This window comes from Harpia harpyja, chromosome Z, assembly GCF_026419915.1.
Source record: "Harpia harpyja isolate bHarHar1 chromosome Z, bHarHar1 primary haplotype, whole genome shotgun sequence".
Taxonomy (NCBI): Eukaryota; Metazoa; Chordata; class Aves; order Accipitriformes; family Accipitridae; genus Harpia; species Harpia harpyja.
In genome coordinates this window covers 79,255,435-79,275,736 of record NC_068969.1, presented here as the reverse complement: position 1 = coordinate 79,275,736, position 20,302 = coordinate 79,255,435, and the positions used below count along the sequence as shown (strand labels likewise).

At 37.9% G+C, this 20,302-nt stretch overlaps 1 protein-coding gene across 3 annotated transcripts in view; it reads right to left on the bottom strand.

Moving 5' to 3' along the window:
- Positions 1–20,302, bottom strand: part of SLC24A2 (solute carrier family 24 member 2) — a 113,394-nt gene that overhangs the window by 19,986 nt on the left and 73,106 nt on the right. For 2 of the 3 annotated variants that reach the window (XM_052777679.1, XM_052777678.1), the window contains 3 exons: positions 14,225–14,275; positions 7,995–8,090; positions 6,219–6,307 (listed from right to left, as the gene is read on the bottom strand). In XM_052777679.1, the coding sequence (XP_052633639.1) occupies positions 6,219–6,307; positions 7,995–8,090; positions 14,225–14,275 (236 nt within the window). The remainder of the gene's footprint in view (positions 1–6,218; positions 6,308–7,994; positions 8,091–14,224; positions 14,276–20,302) is intronic. The other variant, XM_052777680.1, reaches the window with a different exon arrangement.

The window sequence follows — 20,302 nt, the reverse complement described above, 5'->3', positions numbered from 1 at the left end:
GTGAGTACTCCAGGGCAGGGGAGATCTGTCCCCACCAGGGGCTCTGTCCTGAAACACAGCACACCGTGCTGCCGCTCTTTGGTGGGGAAGGCAAAACATGCTTTACGACACTGTTGCCCAGGTAAGTGGGTTACATCCAATGAAAACAATAAAGCATTTGTGGCATTTTCCTACAACATACAAGTTGCTCTATATTTTCATGGAAAAGTTATCTCTAACATGGTTGGCAGGTAAACATTTTCCAGTGGGGTTTCCATGGAAACAGGTAAAAGTGTGTGCATGGGTATGTGTGTGCGTGTGTATATGCATGTGTGTGCATGTGTGTGCGTAGGTGGGAGGAAAAGGTGTTATCTTCAGATTGGAAGCTATTTTTAAGAAAGCCACAGGTTAAAACGGCTATGACTGAACACACTTAATCAAATGATTGTTAAGAAGGTGGGGGGGGGCAGGGACGACAATTCGACTTCTCAGAAGGATCATTTCTCTGAAGGGCACCCTATAAAACATTTAATGAGATAGTCAGTGTCCTTTTAGTCTCCCTTCATTTTCTCATACACACTTGGTACCACTCTATGAAGTTTTATATAACAGTCTTCTCCTTTGTGGCAACCTGCTAAAGGTTAAGAGACAGAATGCCGTAAGTAGAACAAAATCCCCAAGGAAGATGCAATATCCAGCAGGAGGGAAAGCAATTTCTGGCTGCAAATGAAGCAGGAATGTCTTACAGACTGTATGGTGGGAGGAGGTATTGTTCCCTGCTGTGCTGGTTAGGGGCTGGGAAGGAGACCATAGCCATCTGTCCTTCTCAGCTGAGGATCCTAGTTTTATCAAAGTGTAGGAGATCTGCTGCTCCTTACAGTGGGAGTGGGATTATATGAGTCTTAACTATCTGGGACGAATGACTGGGTTGCTGGGGACATTTTCTGGAAAGCCTTTTTGAATTTCTGCAAGAAGCATCAGGACAGAGCTTATCTTGTTGCTGAAGAGCTTGGGCTAGCAAGAGGACAGATGAGGTTCCCTGCAGGAGAATAGAGTAAGAAGAACAGAGTTAAGGGCCTGGGAAAAAGGGAAAAGCAAGACAGTGGAGTTTGGATGAGACAAATGAAGAAATTAAAAGGAAAAAAAAAGAAAAGGAAATAAAGTGAAATTCACCTAGTTCATGAAATCTTGTGAAAAGTCATTGACTGACAGTGTCTTCGACTCTGTCTTGTGTAGTGTTTCAGCCTTGTGCAATTGAAAAAGGAAAGGAGGAAAGAATAAGAGTCTGGAAAAAAATATAAAGATGACCAAAAAAACCCTAAAGAAACTGGGAGAGATATAAGGAAAACTAAATCATGGAATTTGCAGTATTATGCTCTTTTAAAAAGAAGTTTAATTTACAAATATGTGAAAATTAAATTACAACATAAAAGCTATTTTTTTCCCCTGTTCTTGCAGTCTAGCCTGAGACCTTCCTTTCACAGGGGTACTTTGCTCAACATCATACTTTTAAAAGAATAGGGGTTTTATAAGATGGATTTTTTTTGCATATTCTCTTTGTGCTAGTGGAACATACAAATTTTAATGTACTTACTTTCAGACAATTCTAAATCCAATACAGAACTTCATATTACTAAAATGCTTGTGTATAGGGATTTAGACCCAGGCACCATAATCTGCACCAGTGAAAAGTAAGAAAAAACACAAATATGACTATGCTTGTTTTGCAAGAGGGAAAAGCATGAAGACCATAATGGAACTTGACAATGGAGGAGAAGGAATTAGATCCCTATGCATGTCTTCTGTATCCTCACTGTAAACACGTTTAAGGAATACTCGATAACCTGTGTCATGGTTTAACCCCAGCCGGCAACCAAGCACCACGCAGCTGCTCACTCACCTCCCTCACAGTGAGATGGGGGAGAGAATCAGAAGGGTAAAAGTGAGAAAACTCGTGGGCTGAGATAAAGACAATTTAATAGGGAAAGCAAAAGCTGCGCACACAAGCAAAGCAAAACAAGGAATTCATTCACCACATCCCATGGGCAGGCAGGTGTTCAGCCATCTCCAGGAAAGCAGGGCTCCATCACATGTAATTGTTACTTGGGAAGACAAACGCCGTAGCTCTGAACATCCCCCCCTTTATTCTTCTTCCCCCAGCTTTATATACTGAGCATGACGTCATATGGTATGGAATATCCCTTGGGTCAGTTGGGGTCAGCTGTCCTGGCTGTGTCCCCTCCCAAATTCTTGTGCCCCCCCCAGCCTCCTCGCTGGGTGGCGTGAGAAGCAGAAAAGGCCTTGACTCTGTGTGAATGCTGCTCAGCAATAGCTAAAACATACCTGTATTATCAACACTCTTTTGGTCACAGATCCAAAACATAGCCCCATACAGGCTACTATGAATAAAATTAACTCTAACCCAGCCAGAACTAGCACACCTGCTATGTGAGTACACCCATTTCCCAGCCCACGGTTTTTAGGACAACATTTTTCCTCCAAAGGCATATTTGCAGCTTGGTTCCTCAGGATGGATGGTTTAATTTTCTGAGTTCTAAATGACCATCACTGGGACATGGAGGCACTAATGGTGAGTTTTCTTAAGAGATTTTCTAAACAGCACTTATGGATCACAAAACTGTATCTTTGGTCATATACAAGAGGAAAATTGGAGAGAAGCAACTTTATACTATATTTCTAAATTCTGACACTACAGCACTTATTTTTGAATTGGAGTAAGGAAAAATCATGAAAAATTCAAGCCACCGGATTGAATGCTACTCATGGAACAGCAGAAAATTATGCTCTCAGTGAAAAATGGAGAATATTTATTCACAAAAAGATCAAAATTCAAGACCATTTGTAGGTCAAGACTGAGCTGTAATGAGTTTGTTCTTTTCGCTCAGCTTTAACGAGCGAGTTTTTGAACGAGAAGGAGAAATGGTTGATGAGGACTGGCTGGCATACTATCCTGTGCCTTCAGTATTACTTCCCTGAACAGAGCTGCTCTTAGAACTGATACCATTGTCTATGAAGATACGCTATTTCCTAAGGGTACATAGTGTCTGCATAAAGTTTAGAAAAGCTAGAAAGAAAGCTTGGGAGGGCAGTGACTGATTTCCCTTCCTCAAATTCTAATCTTCACCAAAGAAAAAGGTCACGTGAATGCTATGAGTGTGATTCTGTCATTGCCTACACTTCTATAAATGAGGAGTAATCCTGTAAGTGTCCATGAAGTCAATATACAAAGCAGAAGGAAACTGAATAGCCCAGTCTTAGCTTCAGAGTGACACCACAGCTTCGGTACATGTATCAGGAAGCTGTGAACAAAAAGCTAGGCAATGCATTGAGGAAGGGGCCCTGTACAGTACAGAGCAGGCAGTGAACCTCACAGCAAAGTAGGGTCCTAAGTATCACAGAGACCTATTTATTTGTTACATGGATGAGTAGACTATTTTTATTACAACTTTTCAAAAATTCCAACATATACTTTTAAATTACAAAATAGGTTCCAGTATATCAATAACTGAAGCAGCCTGATATAGCAGCAGCTGTCAGGTTATCACCGGAAGATGACAAAATTAGAAACGCCCCTGGGGAGGAACCCAGTGTGGGAATATCCAAAATGTTATTAGGAGATCGCTATTTTTTATCGTGACAGCAGACACCTAAAATCTTTTCTTTCAGACTGATGGAGCTAAATCTGCAGAATCACTCCTCCATCAGTTACAAACCTCCCTGCTTGCTCCATCTTGGCATTTGGATAAGGATAAATAATGTATCCCACCTCTGATACAGCACAATAGTTTTTCAGAATGTCCAAACCCTGCCTCACTGAAAGTTTAAAATAAAGGGTGATGAGAGAAAGACATTGCTGAGTAATGTACTCTTGCAATAATTTTCCCTCCTTACACTGCAGTTGCTTGAAATTGAAACCATCGTCTTGAATGATGAGGCTGCTTGACCTTGCAGATTTCTGAACAAGCTTAGAAGCTGCTTCATTACAATGCAAAATGATAGCATATGGACATTGCTGTGGGATGTGATTGCTTAAGATTGCTTTTCTTTCATTGTTTTGACTGAACAATCTCAGTGGAAAAAATCTTACAAAGCAAGACCACTTTCCTTCTTAAGCTACTGAACTCTGTTGAAGTCTATTAGTTTTCACACATCCCACAGACTGATTTACATACACCTCAACAGGTTACACCAGGCTATGTCATCCCTTATTGACCTTTGAGAACAGAAGTCTAAAAGCCACTCTGCTTTGGATTTTGGTTTTGGGTTTTTTTTCTGAAGTCAAAAATAGTCTAAAGAGCTATTTCACTGCAGCAATAAGGTTGGACTGTCAGAACAGGATCCAAATGGATCTGAAAATTGATCCTTCCTTACCTTAAAATGTTGAGCGTTGAAGTGCCATGCTGAGATTTTTTATTACATAGATTTTACTCATCTCATTTATGTAAGAATAATGCTTGTTGGGCTGACAAGGATCTTTAAGTAGCATGTCAGTCTGAACAACTTCGATTAACAGAAAATGTAATTTAACGTTCTCCTTTCCGTGGGAGACTCATTACCACTACTGATCATTCAGGATATCAGAAACTACCCGTCTCTTTTAGATCCTTGATTCGGATTCTCAATTTCTATTGCCAGAGACCTAATTATCTGCAAACAGTGAAGAATTAAAGCTATCTGCCAATATTTGGTGCACTAACAAACCAGCTGGCCAGAATCATCTTGTCATTGCTCCACCTCCAGCTGTGTAAAGCAAACAGAATCTTCTCCAAAAGACTCACCCTAGTATACATCACAGTGTTTTTTCCCAGTCTTGCAGAAAAAATTTGATACCCTCTCCCTGTTATAAGTACATTTCAGTATAAATTATGCTCCTTGTGAGAGATAATTGTGTTTAGGAAGCAGCCAACAGACATAAACACATTCTGTTACTTCTACACCACTTTTAATTTTTCTTGTGGCTTGCAGAACCTCTCAAGGAAATAATTTCACCTACAGTGATATTGCTCAGGTCATGAAAAAGGCAAGATGATCTGTGACTTGGACTAACAATTTTGTTAAATGATAAATAAGTGAAAGCAACTAAAATATCAAAACCTAAACCTGGGATGACTCAAAACAAAACATGGCCATTGCCTTTTGTGCACAATTTTGCTGTATGTAAATGCAACACAGCTCATGCAATTTTAATAAGGGGAAGCTCATGTTATGGTATAGACCACTGCTCAGCCATCTCTTGCCTTTCTTGTGCAAGTACCTTTCTTCTGTCACTATAGCCTAAGGACAAATCTAAGAAGTAAACTGTACAAACAAAACCATTATAAAAGCTTCTGTGTCAAGGATTACTTTTAACAAGACTTTCTATGCAGGTTTTGCTGTTTCAGTCTAAAAGAGCAGTGCACAATTTTAGCAAAATCTATTCACCAGCATTTTTCCACTTGTTTGCTTGCTTGGGATGCAGGTGGTATTAACAAAATTTAAAAAAAATTAAAAGATATTAAAAAAGGGCCTGGCTGGGCCAATTTTTTCAGTCAGCCACTCCTGAGAATTACAACTTATTTAAGAAAGAAGCTAGCTCAACTGTACAGCTATTTCAGTAGCCACTGTGCAAGTTAGACACAGTTATGCACTTATTAATGATACAAAAGGTATATGTTAAAATAAATACATTTAAGTGTTTAATTACTTCTTTTGCAAATTTTAACCATATGCAATAAGAGTCATAGAAACACTAGTATACTATATCTCCTTCAGCTTAATTTGTTATTTGTATCAAGATAACAGAAGGCAGGATGGGGAAGAAGTTTTTGTACAGCTCCTCTTTTAGAACTACTTTTAACTATCCCATGAAGCACAACATGACAGGTTACCCTCTTAAGAGAACAGGTTTTGTGCAATGTGATGATCAGACAAGCAACTTCCATTAGCTATATTTAGGGCTGTGAACATCTTATCTGATAAGTAAAAATACATTTCCTAAAAGAATACATTCCAGACTACCATCTTATCTTACACTGAAGGGCAGGGGCACAAGAGAAGGGCTTTTATATATGGCAAACCACACACTGGGTTCAGTTGTAAATTAAGATTAAATATATTGTAGACGGTTCATATTAACAGCTTCTTGCTGTTAAGATATATACTGTCATTGAAAAGCACAATCAAGCATGCAATATATTTACCAATATAAAAATAAAAAGAAGAATAAAAAAGACATTAACCTCTTCTTCAACGTTATGGGCGATTCCATTCTGCACTGGTCCTGAATCACTCGGTGGTGTTACTGCAACTTCCACTTTTGCACTTTTTTCTGTGGCATCATCCATAAATAAGAGTGCGAAAACAACAGAACAGTGTATTAAGTAACAAATCTGTTAGTGAAACTGCTGTCATATATTCAGTCTGAGTAAATCATCAAATACTGAAGGTGGACCAACATCTGCCTTTAAGAGAGACAAAAATTCTGTCTTCCATTTGACTAGTACACATTTTGAATAAAATTCTTATGAGTGAGCTTGCATTTGAATAAACTATTCTACTGGTACTCATGTCCTCGAAAAATTTACATTCTCTGCAATATTCAGTGCTTTTTGTTTAAACTAAACTCACTGAGCCTAATACTTCAGGTAAAAAAATGACATATAGCATTCTTCCCAGACATTAAAGAATGCAACATGTTGCATTTACAAGTGAGGGGATATATTCAACAAGATATAACTTTTATAACACAGAAACCGCTGCAATTAGTAAAGTTACTTCCAAGCTGTAATCATGCTCTTTCTCATGCAAAAATGTGGGAAAAGAGTAAACGGATGGTCTAATAACATCCAATAACAGAGGATGATCTTTAAAACAGAATCCCATGGTCCTTGTGCTAAACTTTTACAGGAATTAAAGGGATAAAATTGTTCCTTTGGTTTCTGATGCCAAATTTATTCAAATTTATTCTTACTTTGACTATCTTGAAATTCTGTAAACAGTAATTATCTCTTTAAGTATGTACTAGATAAAAATGTCAATGACCAAAAATCCCTTGGACAATATAAAGTTACGGGGAATAGCAATATGAAATGTCTAACTCAAGTTCAACATGCCTTATGGTATGCTCTTGTGCACAGAAGTAAATACAGCTGTCTAGTTACATTACTGCTATCCTGAGATTCTTCTAAATTAAAAATCTGAGATCACAGCCACTATGTGTGAGTGCCAGACTATCTGTAATTATTTCAGTGCATGTGTGTTGTCTCTTAACCCCACAGCCAGCATTATGGTTTATTAACAGACTGTCCCATCCAACTGCTTGATTCTGGAAGCAAATAGTATCTAAACATAGCACAAGGTCAGAAACAGTGTCAGCTAATAAAATGATTCAGCTTTTATCAGACACATTTGCATCTGGTTTTCTAATGCGGACAACATGCTGAGGTAAAGGAAACAGGACATAGTACAGATTTTCTTTTAGTATAGGAACTTTTGAACTAAAATACAAATTCTTACCCTTGATTGAGAACCACAGTAAGCTAATTTTGCACAGTTAGCATAGATGGGCCTAAACGACTCTCAGCAAGTAGCAGATGATAGACAAATCAAATCTTAAATATGAAGGTTATTTCTTTTTGTGACAAGGGTGATACCACATAAAACACGTGTTCTCCCAGAGCAGCTCAATAAATTCATTAAATATGCACATATAAACTGTGAGTAAGTCTTGTCTCTCTATTTCTGTCACTTCAACACATATCCAAAATCAGCACTGCTTTTTCTTTTCAACCCTGCTGGGAGGCTTTCCAGATGCCTTAACTGACTTTCTCTTCTTGCACTTAACTCCTGTTCTGTCCGTAATTTTCATACTATTTTGTATAGGGAATGAGAATATTTTTACTAAGATAGCATAAATGAAGTAGAATGAGAAATTAATCCCTAAGGACTTTCAAGCAAAATAAAACAGTGAAAAAGGCCCTCAGGAACAGGTGGTAAATCTGTACTGCTGCACTCACCATGATTAGCAGCTCCATTCTGCCTTTCACTGTCTTCCACCTGGCACTTCTTTTTGGCAATCTTATGCAGAATTGAGGCCCTTTCCTTGAACTTTCCTAAAAGAAAGCATTGTCATTATTAAAATGCAGCCATTTTGAGAAGCAAAATTTCTTTGCCATAGCTTAGGCTCCATAAATCAGTGCCGGTAATCCATTTCCATCCCTCCTCAAACAGCAAACATATTATTAAACACTATCTGATGTTTTCAGATATACTTTTTTTCTTTTTTAGTGGAAATAAAAACATAATTTTTTTCTATTCTCAGAACTCAGCAATAAATTGAACAAGAAATTGAAAACAAAAGCTATTATTTTTCTTCAGAAGCATTCAGTAAAGTTCCACCTATAAAAGTGCTGGTGTAGGATTTCAGCCTAAACAGAAGATGAATACAGATGAATAAAGATACTGTAAACAAACACAAACAGTTCCAGGTCTCAATTATTAATACAGTAACACAGAATTTCAGATAAACTTATATATTGCATCATGGTGACTGTGGTCGACTTTGTCATGTTGGACTCAGCTATGTGCCTGTGACTTCTACAGATACTTCAGAAGCAGAAGCAAACATTTCCAGAATACATGATTTCCATACCAGCTTCTCAAAGGCAAATTTTCTTTTCAACCTGCCAGGTGTTTTTTGTTTCCCATGAGTTTAACCATGCAGCTGATCATCTAGACTGTCTCCAGGGCAACTCATCCTGTCCCAAGATAGGTCCAAGGTTCTGTCACTCTTTATTGACCACTGAGTCCAAATGACACATTAAAACTAGGCAATGTCAAAGATGGCAAATTTTAAGTGAAATTAATTTACTCCTTCCTCTACATTGGTTGATCTTAATATGTAAGGACTCTTTGGGCAGCTTATGACAGTCTATGTTGTGTAGAAAGATGATGTATCTGCCTTTCTTTATTGTTACCCTCACTGCTATTGCTCTTTAAGTCTTTTTTTATCTTTTTTAAAAGTATAACTGGTGGCTACAGTACAGTACATTTCTAATTAAGAACACTATTACCATACAGGGCCCAAGACTGTTTTAATTCTTCATCTCCAGTTAAAAAAGTCCATTGAAAACTGTTGGTGTCCCTGCAGCAAAAACAGTGCAGGCTTAAGACCAAAAGATATTTCAATGGAATCATATAATTGATTAACAGTGGGAAGTCACAGTGAGAAGTCATGAATGAACTCAGTTAGTTGGATAACAGTCACTGTTTCCAAGCTAAAATAAAGACACACAATAATAAATCATTAGTCAAGAAAGAAATCCTCTCTTCCCTTCTCACGAATGGAACCTTCAAACCCCTGTACCAACACTTTTGTATATGAAGAAGCATAAGCACAGTCCACAGGGAAGAGCAGCTATCATGTGCTGGGAACTGGAATTAATTCATCAACAGCAAATCACTTGGAAAGTAATAAAAATACCACAAAGATTTAATAAGCAGTACTGTCCTTTCAGCAGCCCCTATCTTTTCACAAACAGATCATGCTCCCAAAAAATAATTAGCCATTCACAATACATTGCAAAGATTATCTTTTTTGGTACATGGTACCTAGAGTAAAATTGCCTGCAGAACAGTATCTAAGCATAGAACACAATCATAAATAGCAAGGCATCTCATTATTTCAGTGCATAGGGTCAGTGGCAGAGACTTTAGTTAGAAGACGAAGAAGAAAGAAAGAGTTAAGAAAGAAAGAAAAAGAGAGAAAGACAAAGGGAATTGCTTGGGATATCAGATAAGAGAAAGAAAAAACGAGGAAAAATGCAAATCATATTTCCAAATATTTTAAGCTGAAATGCTATGAGTCAAGTCTGTTCCTAACTTCTTTTGAAACACTTGGGGCATTTAAAAAGTGCTTATCCAGAAGCATGTGTAGATACTGAAAGGTGCCTGCATAATTTTCATACAATATGTATGCCAGTTTGCTAAAGGATTGCTTTACATTTCAGACTCCAACTCAGCTTCATATGTTTGAGAATTTGGCTTGTGATACCCCAAATACACAAATGCATTTTTTGTAAGTGATGCAAATGATGCAGCTGAGACATCTTCTGAAAAATATCTGTGGAACCATCCATGTCGCCACCTACTTCAGGATAGTGTAGGACCTTTTAATTTAAGGTTCAATTTAAAAAGTTTAATTAAAGTGATGCAGAATTCTATAAGGATATTCTAGTCTTCTGGTTTGAGTTTGAAACGGTTTAGTTTTTTTAATAGAGAAACTTGAGCCATTATTGAACTGAAAATAAAATGTCTCCACAGAGATTCACACTGTTTTAGATTAGCTTAATTGAAGTTGTCTTCAATTTTTTTTCACATTTCCAAAAGCCTCCTCCCATCTTTAGGAAGTATTTCTTACTTCTGACTTTTAACATTGTAAGTTATATCACTTCATTCAGGAGACTGTTCCACACTTACAAGTCACTGTCATGGAAATTAACCCCAACATTTGAAATGGAAACTGTATTTTGCTTTATTTTTATTTCTCAGTACATGCATGGTTCAACTTACATTGTTTTACATCATTACCTTCCATTTGGTTCACTCAGTGTAGGTTACAAATAGTGTGAGGAAATGATTAAAAGACATACTATCAACTATCAAAAGCATGAAACTAAGGAAAGCAGTAGTACTAGCCTGCATGAAGACAGTGAGATGTAAAAAGGTGGCAGAGTTATGCCTGCTCTCTCCCTTTCCCTGCCATTTTCCTCCTTCAAACCAAATCAAAACTTGTTCAGCAAAGGGGAAGCACAGAGCCACCAGGAAAAAGGACCAGCTCAGGATATTTCTAAGTCATTGAAATATACAGAAAGGCCCATCTTAGGCTCAGATCTTCTCTCATGCCTTTTTTCTCATCCTTAGGTGGGATATTAAATAATCCATAGGAATTTTATGTTACTGTTCTTATTTCTAGGAGTAGGCAGCAGCTTATGTTTCCTCTTTAACAGTCGCATGTACTATGGGTTTGACTACCTAAGAGTAATTTTCACACCATCTGGCACCATGAGAGTTTAGGTGAATGAAAATGGTTGATTCCCTGGACTCAAAATAGGATAGATTGTTATGGAAAATTCTTAATTAATGTAGATTTGCTGAACTCAGACAGATTTTGCAGCTCATTCTAATTCACAAAGGATGGGGTAGAAGGAACAGATCAAGGCCAGGTGATTAGCAAAGAAGGTAGCTTAAAACTAAATTGGTTTTATTTGAATATATGCAAACAAATCAGTATTGTATAATATAGATATGCCTTGATCTGCACGAGTAACTCCAGCTGGCATCAGCTGGCAGAGATTCTCCTCCTGATCAAGGATATATTAAAAACGCAATCCTTTGACCACAATCTAAATTGCAGACTACAGATTCCCTAAGTCAGAAAAGCCTTTGATTTGGCAGGAAAATAGTTTATCTTCAGAAGTTCACTAGTTTAAAAAATTCAACCATTTGTCTATTTTTCAGTCTCTGATCAAATGCGGATTACTACATCTATGCAGCTATAGCCAAGCTTTCATGAGCCTGAAGATATCAAATCTGTGGCTGTTGAGCAATCTGAACTGTACCTACCAGTCCTGCCCATGGCTAGCTGTGGAATGCAACTAGTGGGTCACAATTGATCAATTCCAGAAATCCCCCTCATGTGCTTTCTCCTTTAACTTTAAAATCCCACAGAAGCATCAAATAAAAACATGCAGTTTTGTCATGTTATAGGCTGTTGGTGGAGGTTACTTGACAGCACAAGATTACTGTGAAGGTCTCTTCCCAACTGGCAGGGTATATTTTCTCTCCCAGTTGGGCCTGACTAATCTGCAATTAATTTAAAGTCACTTTCAGACCAAATAGGAGCAAAGAAAACAATAGACATCAGTTTCTAAGACCTGGAGCACAATGGCCCTCTGGCCATGAGGCTGTATCTGAATGTGTATTGCAACTTAACTGTTACTTTTTGTCTCTGATTGTTCTGATGTAGCAGCAAGAATAGATATGCCTGTGCTTCTCCACCAGAGGACTGAAAGATTTGCTACCTCTCTCCACTCGGGGTTTGAGGACCTGGAGATAACAATGTACTATATTAGAAAAAAATCCATGGATTTGTAACTGGGGTTACATGTTCCTGTGACTAACTTTCTGCACAAAAGGTATAAAAAGCTCAGTCAAAAAAGGAAGAGAAAGAGGAAAATGGATAATGCAAATAAGTGTGATGCAGAGTGATAGTGATTATACTTTTGAAAATCCAAACAGAAAGTTCAAAATATAGCACACTTTGATCTAAATACAGCTTCTGAGATACACTATTCATTACTTGCTTTGTGAAAGACATGTGAAAACAATGAGGACAGTTGTATCTGAAAAGGTAAACTATCACAGACTCTTGTCAGTGTTAATATTCCTAAAGACAAAGAGTTTTCTTTCTTATTTTTGCTACTGGAAGATTTTTGCTACTGGAAGATTTTTGCTGCTGGATTTTTGCTATTGCTACAGTATGGCCCTTGATTATTTATTCGTGAGGAGTGCTTTCTGAGATGACATTGAATATCAACAACATTACTTAAGCATAGGCACAGTATTAATATATACATATATTGTATGTATCAGACTTCCATGAGTATTTTCCCACAAATAGCTACATTTAACTGTCAATAGAGTATTTATGAATATCAGAAGTGACTACTTTTGAAGTGGTAGGTTTAATCTTCAGCATAAAAAATTTAAAACTTTAACATACCCAACTCTGAGGCTACAATGAGAAATGACCTTTTCATCTTGATTGTAATGAAGACTGAGATGAGACATACTGCAAAAGCTTTAGCTCTGGTAGCCATATCTGAATGGCTTGTGTTAACTACTCATTTCATGTGCTTGAGAGGTGTATTTGAACAACATAGACACCATTGTTTGCCCAGTAAAATTTCCCGTCAGACATCTTTTCTTATATTGGTGCCATCCCTGTGAACCAGATGGTGAATCTGGGCAATGGAGGGCAGTGCAGCAAGACTGCCCTATGAGCTCACGCCTGCTACAGAAGAAAACAGCATCTTGTAACATCAGGCACAAAGGTGGAAGGAACTGCGTCCAACAGCCAGCCCCAGAATAGTACAGTTATATTTGAGTATCAACAGCAGATACCGAAAGTGGGAAATAGTGAGAAGTTATGACTTTTTTTTTTCCCCTGGAGAAAGATCATGAGTAAGTCATATAATGAAGGTTTTCTTAAAACCTTCTTAACTTCAAGATTAATCTAAACTAGAAAATAACTGTGTTTTTAAAAACAGAGAATTAAGCTATCTGACTTATATTCCCAACATTAAAACCAAGTAGGAATAGGCAGCTAAGTTTTCTACAGGCCTCAAGCTTATCTCCATCCTTGAACACGCCACCACTAATTATTAAACTGAACATTCATGAAACAATCTGTCTGGCATTGTAATCAGAGAGCTGGAGAAGAGGTCTTGATCCTACAGACAATCAGGTCTCAGTTCAGGGAAACTTCCAAGTTACAGAAATGCTGACCACACTAGGACCGAAAGCATGTGCTGGAAAATTAGTACATAGCTAACTGCTTTCCTGAATTAGTACAATAGACTGCAACGCTTTTGAATCAGCAGAAAAATTTCCGAAGATTTCATTGAGTCCTGATTCAGGCCCTAATTACTTCCTTCTTGTATTGCTAGAATCAGGATTTTAAATTGCATAATTTTTGCATTGCAATTAAGCATACAATTAATACTACAGGAATAGTCATGCCTAGTTTTTAAACTTTATTCGTTACTTTTGAATAATACAGTAAAGTGAAGTCACTTAATAATTGTTCTCAAACTGATTTGAACATCCATAAATTAATTCATCTTCTTGAATGCATTGTAAAATGTGGTATAAAATAAGCACCTACAATCTGTGTTATACTGTGCCTTATAATTTGCAAGTGTGGTTTTGCATGTATGTTCTTTAATAAAAGCATTCCATTGTATTTCCTTATCTGAAATAGCAAAACCAAGATGCTGAAGAAAAAAAACCTGAAAAAAGAGCCATAACTGATCGCGCCATCAATGAAGACATGCAAAAAGGAGTTATTAAAAAATGGAGAAACTGAAAATAGGACTAAGAAAAATGAAGGAAAAAATAAACACATAAAAGGCGCTTAAAGGGCTTCAAAAAAAGCTGATACAAACAATTCTAAAATATTTCTTACCTTCTTCAGTCATTGTGTCATAATATTTTAGGTTTCCATATGATCCAAGCTCTACAACATCACAGTAAAAGACACAAAGATAAGGAACCAGCAGACATTCAAGAAACGTACACGTTTTTGCATGTGCTTCATAAACTCGAACAGTGATTATGCAAAAAATTCTGCAGGACAGCAAAACATGTATTACAGAAATGGTAGTGCCTTCCCCCCAGAAATATGACAATTCACTGGCTTTAGATGAGTAAGTTGCTAAAGTGAGATGTAGAAGAAGCACTGAAATCTAAAATTCAGCCTTTTCAAGGTGATTGCCATTTGGTGCCTCTACTTTTGGGAAAACACAATAAACCTTGACAGTACCTAATCAGCAGGAGCTTTGGAAACTAAGCTCTTTTAACATTCTCCAGTCAGACATTCAAATAGTTAGGCATCAAAATTAATCAAAAAATCTCAAAACATATAATCTAAGGAACTGTTCATAAAGCTGTCCCAGAAAAATTGTTTTGATAACAGTGCTGATGTTGACTTGCTTTAGAGGGGTTACTTAATTTAACCACTCTCTTGTCACTTGTGAAATCAGAAAAGAACTATTTACTCACTTCATCAGGTGGTAGGAGACCTAAATTAATTAAATTATTAAATAGATTAAATTAAATATATTGAATATATTGCATTACTATATTCTAGCATGGCAGAGAAAATAGAATGAAGAGATTTCCAGATCTGTAGGGCTACAATTATTTTTCTGTGATGCAATCTTGTATGAAATCCACTTTTGTCTCCAGATGTTGCTTTACACTTCATTTCTTAAAGTGCTTTTTTCTTAAAGTTTGGCATATATGTAAATATATATATAAATACAATAATTAATTGTTGTGGTTTAAGCCCAGCCAGCAACTGGACACCACACAGCCGCTTGCTCACTCCCTGGCCTCCCAGTGGGATGGGGAGAAGAACTGGAAAAAAAGTAAAACTCGTGGGTTGAGATAAGAATGATTTAATAACTAAAGTAAAATAAAATGTAATATAGTAAAATATAGTAATAACAACAACAACAATAATAGTAATGAAAAGCAATATAATAATAATAAAATAAATAATAATAAAATAAATTAATAATAAAATGAAATAAAAATAACAACAACAATAATAATAATAATAAAAGTAAAACCCAAGAAAAGACAAGTGATGCACAATGCAACTGCTCACCACCCACTGATCAATGCCCAAGTAGCAAGCCACCCCTCCCAGCCAACTCCCCCCAGTTTATATACTGAGCATGACGCCCTATGGTGGAATATCCCCTTGGCTAGTGCAGGTCACTAGTCCTGGCTGTGCTCCCTCCCAGCTTCTTGTACACCTCCTCACTGGCAGAGCATGGGAAACTGAAAAATCCTTAACTTCGGGTAAGCACTACGTAGCAACAACTGAAACATCACTGTGTTATTAACATTATTCTAACACTAAATCCAAAACACACTGTACCAGCTACTAAGAAGAAAATTAACTCTATTCCAGCCAAAACCAGGACATCCATGTAGGTCTACAAAACAGGACAGAGAAAAATTAAGCACAAGGAGGAATTTGTAAATTATTTGTCTGGGGAATTTGTGGATGATTTCACTCATCATTTTTATGTAAAGTTTTACAACTGAGCTTCCGAGCATCCAACCTTTGATAGAATGTAATCATTAAAAAATGGATACTTAACAGTTTGGTAGTGCTGTTTTCTTTAGAAATATTCTCTCTTCATGTTTATGAAACAGCTTAAGCAATTAAATGTACAAATGCTGTCCAATTATTTTGTTTTTAGCTCATGTATCTCATGATCTTTCAATATTTTTCCACACGAGTAAATTTCAATTGAGGTCTGGCTATTAGTTTTCAACTGTAAAATACTGTGATGATATGCAAATCTGACACTTTGAAAGATCCCCTTTTTTAAATCTATTTGAAGATACCCGAATCTGCCAAATGAACATTCTTTACATCATTTGCAGAGACAGAGAACGCTTTATGCCATGGAACTAAAAAGCACATGATATTATCACTGTTAATTTTAAAAAATACTTATGATTGGATTGTAAAGATTTTTTCATAGACATACTTTATCAAAACCAGTTACAAATACTGACATACTCTTGCTTGTACAATGCAGTGTCTTTCTTGAACATAAGTATGCTCAATAGAATATGACGTTACTCTAAGTCTCTCTTGAAGCAAAGAAAGACATCATTTTAAGATAGAATTTAATATATTGTTTTATAATGATATACAATGCATATACTGTTTTGCAAATATGTTCTTACTGTTGCAACATAATCTTTGTAGCTGCTTTTACATAAAAGCATCTATTGTTCTACCATCTTGATTTTAGTCCTAAAGATTTGAATTCCTTACCTGAGAAGAGCTCCCAATAACTTCAATGTGGACTTCCCTGCATACAGCATTTGGGACCATATGTGATGTTTAATTAGGGCTCAGTATCTGCTGACTATGGCCTGCACCTTTGCTTAAACTTATTCTCACGGATCTCCGCCTTGATGTGTCTGGGGTGTGCTTTGCTAGAACCTGGGGTGAGGCATCCACTGGAGGATGAGGACAGGAGTGGAAAACAGATGCCAAAAGGAGTCCAACAGTAATCAGAGAAATGGAAGTACATGCAGGAGACAACACTGCCAGAGAGGGACTTTATAAACCCATGGAGAAAAAAGACTAAGGATGGGGTTGCAGAAGGACGAAGTTGAGAAGAAGAAGGTTGTATCATAGCAACAAATTTAAGAACTAACAGAATGATAGCATGAGGCCTCTGACTTAATGGATGAAGCAGAAGAGGTTTCAGAGGAAGCCAACAACAATGGTGAATTATGCTAAAACTCCAGAAGAAATAAAAGCAGTAGCAGAAAGGCAGGGCACTTTACATACTGGCAACCCAGTTTAGATCTATTTGCTTCCCATCTGAAGTGAGACACAAGACAAACAGGAAAGAAACAAGGAGACTCTGACCTTACAGAAACTGAAGAGAAAAGAAACAAGGAGATGCACGAGAGTGCATGATGCTGATGATGATCATGTTCTGGGCACTTCAGCAATTCAATATGCCATGGTTTAAACTAGGTTAATTCTTGCAGTTAGCAAAATTATTTCCAAGAAAACTCTAATCTTGCTGTTGAGATTACATTCCTCAAAGCTTTTATAGTCCTATACTCAGAGCAGAACATTTTATACAATCACCAGCCTCCTGACTGCAATGCACAATGATGATGATGCTAGAAAATGTCAGCTGCACGTATTCACATGAATTTTTTTGTGGATTTCAAGATTACTTGGTTCAGTGCTGCTCAGCAACACAAAAGGTCTGCCACAATACAGTCTGCCTCTAATATATTGCACTGGCTTTTGCTGTAAAATTTGGACTAAATCTGCCCTTTGGTATTTATTTTGAATTTTCCTGTTATAATAAGATTCTATTCAATATGACGCTATGTAAACTCAAACTGAATTGAAGTACTTTTAGAAAAAAATATTGTAATGGAAAAAGTTATCAGCTTTTAAAATAAACTCATTTTAAATGGAATTGGAAATCTGAAATACTGTGATAAAGGGTACTTGAAAAAATACCCCCAAATCCAACACTATTAAAATTTGATAATTCCAGTTTCATGAAAATGCTATGCCGTTCCCAAAGGGAGGTCATAGCAGACAGACTGGCTGACAGCCAGTACCTGCATCCCTGCTGGTCACATGAAACAAAGAGGATGCAGAGATGCAGCTTAACAGCTGATCCTCAACAGTGGCAGAGTCATTGAATTAATTTGTTTCCTTCCACATATTTTTACACCAGAAGAGAACAGAGGGTTCCTGGTAATCCTGTCTGACGTTCCTGAAAGATTACAACAACATTTGTGTTATTACCTATTGTTCTCTACTGTGTATGCAGGTGCCACACCATATCAAAGTAAACAGAAAGGATAATGTTGTTTGTTGACAGTGCTATATTACACTTGAGACAGCCAGCACGGCTTCACCAAGGGCAAGTCTTGCCTGACCAACGTAGTGGCCTTCTATGAGGGAGCGACTACATCAGAGGAGAAGGGAAGAGCTACAGATGTCATCTATCTGGACTTCTGTAAGACCTTTGACACAGTCCCCCACAACATCCCTCTCTCTAAATTGGAGACTTGTGGATTTGATGGCTGGACCATTCAGTGGATGAGGAATTGGTTGGATGGTCACATCCAGAGGGTAGTGGTCAACAGCTCAATGTCCATATGGAGATCAGTGACAAGTGGTGTCCCTCAGGGGTCCGTATTGGGACCAGTACTGTTTAATGTCTTCATCAATGACATAGATAGTGGGATCAAGTGCACCCTCAGCAAGTTTGCAGACAACACCAAGCTGAGTGGCACGGCTGACACGCCTGAGGGATGGGATGCCATCCAGAAGGACCTGGACAAGCTCGAGAAGTGGGCCCATGGGAACCTCAGGAGGTTCAACAAGGCCAAGTGCAAGGTCCTGCACCTGGGTCGGGGCAAACCCCAGTATCAACAGAGGCTGGGGGATGAAGAGATTGAGAGCAGCCCTGCAGGAAGGACTTGGGGATACTGGTGGATGAAAAGCTGGACATGAGCCAGCAATGTGTGCTCGCAGCCCAGAAAGCCAACCATATCCCGGGCTGCATCAAAAGAAGCCAGCAGGTCGAGGGAGATGATTCTCCCCCTCTACTCCGCTCTGGTGAGACCCCACCTGCAGTACTGCACCCAGCTCTGGAGTCCTCAGCACAGGAAAGACATAGACCTGTTGGAGTGGGTCTAGAGGAGGGCCACAAAAATGATCAGAAGGATGGAACACCTCTCCTATGAGGACAGGCTGTGAGACTTGGGGTTGTTCAGCCTGGAGAAGAGAAGGCTCCGGGAAGACCTTATTGTAACTTTTCAATACTTAAAGGGGGACTATAAGAAAGACAGGGACAAACTTTTTAGTAGGGCCTGTAGCAGGTAATGATTTTAAACTAAAAGAGGGTAGATTCAGACTAGATATAAGGAAGATATTTTTTACAACAAGGGTGGTGAGACACAGGAACAGGCTGCCCAGAGGGATGGTACATGCCCCATCCCTGGAAACACGCAAGATCAGATTGGACGGGCCTCTGAGCAACCTGATCTAGTTGCAGATGTCCCTGCTCCTTGCAGGGGGTGTTGGACTAGATGACCTTTAAAGGTTCCTTCCAACCCAAACTACTCTATGATTCTACAAAATAATATACCTAATTACTCAATTTATTTTCAGTGTTCACCCATTTAAATATTGAAGATACAGTCTGTGGTGAAATACCCATTTCTGCCTTTTAAGTATAGTGCCCCAAGCTGCCATAGAAAGTAAGTGTAGCCAGTACTTCTCTGCTCTCCTGCTATGAAGATCTCAGATGCAGATTGCAGTTGTCCGTAGTTATGTTAGAAATGACCCTGGCTCAGAGTTTCTCAAAATACTCGTAAGACATACAGATATTTTAGAGATAGTAACCTGCATTGTTAAAGGTATGTATGCCTTCATGAAAAATGTGAACTCAGACTCTCAAAACAAAGTAATGCATTGTGGGTTTCTTCAACAAGCATAAGACTTTCACTCCGCATAAAAAACCATATTTGTATGACAATTCATGTCACACTTCTCAAGGCAATTAAACAGCTTAAAAGTTGACATATCTTTTACTCCAAACAAAATTGCTAAAGAGAAATCACTGAAGGCAATCCCTGAATTTTTAGTGCAATTCCACCATTGCATTTACTTGACCTTCCTTGTGTTTGAATTCCACAGTCATGATGGTGTCAAGGCATAATCCTTTATCAGCATCAGTGGGAGCTTGGCTTAGAAGGAATTGTAAGGCATTCTGGAACTAGCAGATGGAGACCATATATTTTTCCTGAGTTTTCATGCCCATAAATTCAACCTACCAAAAGGTTGAATGCATAAGACATAAGGGAGAAGTGAAATGAGAGAGTAAGGGCTCAAAACTGATAATGAAATTGAGAATGAGCATGCAGCCAAGAACTGCAACTTAAAAGCAAGCAAATAATTATT